This window comes from Malurus melanocephalus, unplaced genomic scaffold (genome assembly GCF_030028575.1).
Source record: "Malurus melanocephalus ecotype Western Australia unplaced genomic scaffold, MMel_1.1 scaffold_491, whole genome shotgun sequence".
In the NCBI taxonomy this organism is placed as follows: Eukaryota; Metazoa; Chordata; class Aves; order Passeriformes; family Maluridae; genus Malurus; species Malurus melanocephalus.
In genome coordinates this window covers 414,819-420,310 of record NW_026623723.1, presented here as the reverse complement: position 1 = coordinate 420,310, position 5,492 = coordinate 414,819, and the positions used below count along the sequence as shown (strand labels likewise).

Genomic DNA, 5,492 nt, shown 5'->3' with positions numbered 1-5,492 from the left:
CTGGCGGGCCCGGGCGAGGGGCGGTGGCGGCGCGGGGGGTGACACGCAGGCAGAGCGGGGGCGGGGCGGGAGCCAGGCCGCGCCGCCCGCCCTTGAGGCCGGTCCCCCTCATCCCGGTAGAACCCCATCCCCTGTCCCACCTCACCCCCGTTCCCGTTCGCCCCTGTTTCCCCCGATCCCCCGCGTCCCCGGGACCCCCGATCCCTCCGTCCCGGTCTCCCATCCGCGGCTCCCATCAGGAGCTCACCGACGCTTCGTAACTCGGGGTKCGGGTTTTGTCCCCCGCAGGCATCTCATCTCCAGCGATGTCTTTCATATTCGAATGGCTCTACAACGGCTTCAGCAGCGTCTTGCAGTTCTTAGGTAATGCCGCGACTCCCTCCGCGCCTCATCAGCCCCTGGCAGCCCCCTCTGGGTTGGTTTGGCTTCTCCCAGTGCCAGTATCCCATAAAAGTTAGGGATTAAGGTGGTGTGCAGCAGCTCTGGCCAGTGTAAAGTCTGGTGAGGAAACTGTGTATCCATAAAGGTGCTTTTACACTAGTGCAGGGAAACTTTGGGARTATTTGGTGGCATTTGGCTCCCCCTCAAGTGTTTTTCTCGCCCTTTAGAAGCCTGGGAGCAGCTGGGCTGTCACCCAGGACCTGTCCAGCCCCAGGCAGAGGTGCTGCCTCRCCAGGGAGGGAACCCCATCATCCTCCTCCTCCTTCCAGAGTCCTGGATTCCAGTGGAACTCCTTGCTGGGGACTGGTGTGCCCGGTGTCCTTACARCCTCTTGAAGGGAGCGTGAGAGGGATGGGGTGTGAAAAAGTCCCACTGGAAACCTTTGGGAGCTTTCCCATGGTGGACATGTGCCTGGAAGCAGACAAAAATCAGTTTACCCCAAGAAAACTATGTGATGTTCCCTACTTTGCACTTGYTCCTGGACAACTCACTGCTGTCTTTTATATAAAAAAGTTTGTTCAATTTTCACATCTAAATACCCTTTTGAGGAGACAGATTGATCCATAGTGCTCTGCTACATGCTCTCCTGCTAGGATGGACTGGAGGAGAGAATGGAAACGCACGGAAACACTAGCTTAGGGAAKGTCCATTGCTGTAAACACGCCTTGGAAAAAGCCTGTTGGAGCTGTGTGTGTTTTCCCTGCTGCCCCGTGTCCATGCTGGAARTGTGCACAGGTGGCAGCAGAGCTCTGGGAAAGGGCTTCCCCAAAAAAACAGCAGCAGCGGCGTAGCGTTCCGGCTCCGGATGAGCTGGAGTTTTCCTCTTGCTTTGTTCCTTCTCCTTGCAGGTTTGTACAAGAAGTCTGGAAAACTGGTATTCCTGGGGTTGGATAACGCAGGGAAAACCACTCTGCTGCACATGCTCAAAGATGACAGGCTGGGTCAGCACGTCCCCACGCTACATCCCAGTAAGTCTCCCTGGGAAAAGCCTCCCAACGTGGCTTTTYCCTCTGGAATTTTGGGGACACGGTGTAGGAAGACACCTCAGTGACATCTCTGCCAGGGGAATTTGAGGGTCTTAAAACCTCAGCTGAGGTTGCAGCTGCACTGWGGTTGCCTGAGTTGAAGTGGATCCATGTTTCCCTCTCTAGGAATGCCCAAGAACTGGTGTGGCTCAATTATTGAAAGGGAAAATTTTCCTAATGAAAAGCATGATAAAGGATGATAATTGCAAGTTTAAAAGCTTCAGTGGGAAGCAGGAAAAGTTATTTTCTGCTGCTCATGTTTTTGTGAAACGGCTCCATTTCAGCCACTGCATTCTGCAGGAAATTCAGGGAATTCCTTATTGGTGGAGYGTGTGTGATGCCAGCACGAATCTGAGAAATTCTGTCCATGACAACTTCCTTATTTTCCAGAATCACAGCCTGTGTTTTCCATTTCAGCATCAGAGGAGCTGACGATTGCTGGAATGACCTTCACGACTTTTGATCTGGGTGGACATGAACAAGGTAAGAAAGAAATTACCAAAATTTGATACTGATGAGCGTCAGCAATTAGCAGTTCYTAATTATTTGTTGCCTGGATTTATTTATGGAACACCACGTGGAAACAACCTCCTGGCTCTAGGAGTGTTTGGAAGGAAACGCTGCCAGTTCATGCTCTGCTGCCTGAAGTATTTTTAGCYGTGGAAGACTCCAGTATAATTTAGTTTGAATAACTGATGAATTTTTAGTTCTGCACTTTCTASAAGTTTTTAACACAGAGTTTTTCCCCTTTTCCCTTTTTATTTATATACAAAATTATTGGGAGGAAGACAGCCTGGCTAAAGAGGCAGCCATGGTTGCTGAGGTTGGAGTTTTCCCTGTGTGGAGTTTTTTCACAAGGCTGTGTTTGTCCCTTGTGTTTTCCAGCTCGCCGGGTCTGGAAGAACTACCTGCCTGCCATCAATGGGATTGTCTTCCTGGTGGACTGTGCAGATCACTCACGGCTTATGGAATCCAAAGTTGAGCTTAATGTAAATACCCTTCTCTTCATTCCCTTCTCCAAGACCTCTGGTTWGCTAAATTATAAATAACAGCCACCCCTCCCAGAGCTGGAGAAGCCTGGATGTCCTTACYCTGGGTTCACCACAGGCTGTTGAGTTCAGGGGAAGTTCAGGTTGGACATCAATAGGAATTTTTTCATGGAAAGGGTTGYTAAACAATGGAAGGGGCTGCCAGGAGGTGTCTAGGGACTGCCTAGACTCAGTGCTCTGAGCTGGGTGACAAAGTGGGTATCAGGCAYAGGTTGGTCTTGGAGGTCTTTTCCAACCTAATTGATTCTGTCAGTCTTCCACAGGAGTATGGAAGCCCTAAAATCAAGCCCTTWTTGGTCACAGGGCTTAAACAAAACCAYTTTCTTCAGGCAACRACTCCTTTTTCTGCCTCTCKGCTCAAYTCTTGTTGGCTCTTGCACACAGGCRTTAATGACAGATGAGACAATATCCAACGTGCCAATCCTTATCTTGGGAAACAAAATCGACAGACCAGAGGCCATCAGCGAGGAGAAACTGCGGGAGATCTTTGGGCTCTATGGACAGACCACAGGAAAGGTAGGGAGGCATCCAAATCTTGGATTGTCACAGGCAGGGGAGAGCTTGCCTGTTAGCTTGCAAAGTGAAGCCTGATTGAGTTGTTACTGGGAATTTGTCTGCTAATTAGCCAAGGTGAATCAATAATAATAATAATAATGAAGATGGTTCATTCCTTCAGTGCCTGAAGGAAACCTACAAGATAGAGACTGTTTAAAACCCATGGGGTGGTGGGATGAGAGGGACTGACTTCCCACTGCCAGAGGTCAAGGTTAGATGGGAAATTTGGAGGAAGTTTTCCATGTGAGGATGGGGAGGCCCTAGCACAGGGTGCCGAGAGAAGCTCTGGCTGCCCCTGGATCCCTGGAAGAGTCCAAGCTCAGGTTGGATGGGATGTGGAGCAAGCTGGGATAGTGGGACCAGGCAKGGGGATGGAATGAGGTGATCCCTTCTAACCCAAATCTCTGATGATGCTCTTGGGCAAGYTTTGAGGCTGCTGGGATTGCACAAAATGCAGTGCACACACCAAGGGCCGGGCGAGAGGGGCTCCCCTGGACTGCTGCGGTTCGGGCACTTCCCCGAGGGCACCGGGGTTTCGGGTGTGACTCGTGTTTGGGTTTCCCCAGGGAAACGTGCCACTGAAGGACCTGAACGCRCGCCCCATGGAGGTGTTCATGTGCAGTGTGCTGAAGAGGCAAGGCTACGGCGAGGGCTTCCGCTGGCTATCGCAGTACATTGACTGATACTGGCGCGGACACGAGAGCGTTTCTCCTCTGGACTGATCTCGTTCACAGCTTCCTATGGACTTCTCTATTAGAACACGGAAAGCTTTCCAAGCGCGTCCTGGCGTTGTCCAAGAGACTCCTGGTTTTCCGGCTGCCCTTATGGCACAGTGGTGACACCACTCTTTTCCCACGTGGCGGGGAGGCAGCGCCGTTCCCGAGTTGTCCCTGCCAGTTCGGTGACATCGGGGCTGCTCCAGCCCGGGAAGTCAAAACTCTGCACGCTGCTCTGTAACAGATGAAAAAGAGAGCACGTCTCACCACTGTGGTTAATCGACTTCAAAAACAAACAAACAAAAAAAAACAAAAAAAAAAAAGGAAAAAGCAATTATATTTTTTAAAGAAAGTGTTAATGTAAACAACGTCCCTTCTAACTTTTTAGTTTAACGTTCATCTTGTTTAGTCCAGAGTCTGGTTTAGGGTTTTTTAAAAATATATTTAACGGTATTTAGGTATTTCACAGATTACTGAACCAAGGTATCACGATATTAGAAATCCTCAATAAACATAGCATTTGGGCTTAATTGAGCTGTAGGGTGGCTGTGCTGCGTTACGCTGACCGACGACGGCGAGGTGCCGTTGGGACTGAAGTGTGCAATCCCAGCTTCTTTAGTTTACGGGGATTTTTTTCTTTTCCTAGTTGGAGAGGAACACCTGGTGCAGGTGTTGGGGGTGGTGTCYGGTGGGAAGGGGCTGCCTGGTTCCCCTTCAGGCCAGACCCCWCATTGAGAATCCTCTGGCCACGCCATGACAGTAAGAACCACAAAGCTGTTTTGGTTGTTGTAGCATGGGAGTGTTTGACATTTGCATATCATGAGGTGATTAATGTAGACTAAACCGGTTTCTTTTGTACTCTCAACGGACTATTTTTTTGTCTGAAGTTTCATCGCTGTCTGGCACTCATTTTCAGTTCAATAAAGACATGTCTTTCTCCTCCAAAGGGGCAGCGGAACCTCAGTCTGGCTTGGTGTTGGCTGGGCCTTGGGGCCATCAGCACACCTGCCAAAAGAGTTCCAGAAGCATTTGGACAATGGTCTCAGGCACAGGTGGAATTCTAGGGGCTGTCCTGTGCAGTGCCAGGAGCTGGACTCAATCCTTGTCCCTTCCAGCTCAGGATATTCAGTGATTCCATGATTCTGTGACCTGCGTGGTAGAGCCAGTGAGGGAAGAAGGCAGGAKGGAAGACATGCTTGCTTCTGGGCTGGCAACCAGGCAGAGCTCATGGCTTGCAGGGGCTGTGCTCGCGATGTACAAACCCACACCGAGCCCCAAGCAGCGAGCAAAGGGCTGGGAGAAAGCTTCAGCTCTGACTCTTGGTGTTTGGGGGAATTTTAACTCTCCCAAAGGGATTGTCCCAGTGCAGGTTCTTCTGGGTGGTGGAAATGGAGGTTTGTGCTGCGGGTGAGGTGGGAAGCAAGCTCGGCTGTGGGATATCCCGGCCGAGAGTCCCGGGGAAGTGGAGGCCTATCCCRGTGTCCCCAGCGAAGCGGAGACTGAGGGACAGCGCGGGGCCGAGAGTCCCGGGGAGGCGGGGACTGAGGGGTGGCTCYGGGCCGAGGGCCCTGGTGTCCCTGGAGAAGCGGGAGCTGAGCGGCGACCCCGGGCCGAAGGCGCTCCTGGCCTCTCAGGGGAAGCAGAGGCCGAGGGGCGGCTCCGAGCCAGGGATCCCGAATCTCCCGGGGAAGCAGAGGCCGAGGGGC

At 51.7% G+C, this 5,492-nt stretch overlaps 1 protein-coding gene across 1 annotated transcript; it reads left to right on the top strand.

Moving 5' to 3' along the window:
- Positions 1-146: 146 nt before the first annotated feature.
- Positions 147-4,740, top strand: SAR1A (secretion associated Ras related GTPase 1A). Its single transcript, XM_057381107.1, has 6 exons — positions 147-363; positions 1,290-1,409; positions 1,884-1,949; positions 2,352-2,455; positions 2,900-3,031; positions 3,637-4,740. Exons 1-6 carry the CDS (start codon positions 306-308, stop codon positions 3,751-3,753), a joined length of 597 nt encoding a protein of 198 aa, XP_057237090.1. The 5' UTR covers positions 147-305; the 3' UTR covers positions 3,754-4,740.
- The last annotated feature ends 752 nt before the right edge of the window (positions 4,741-5,492 follow it).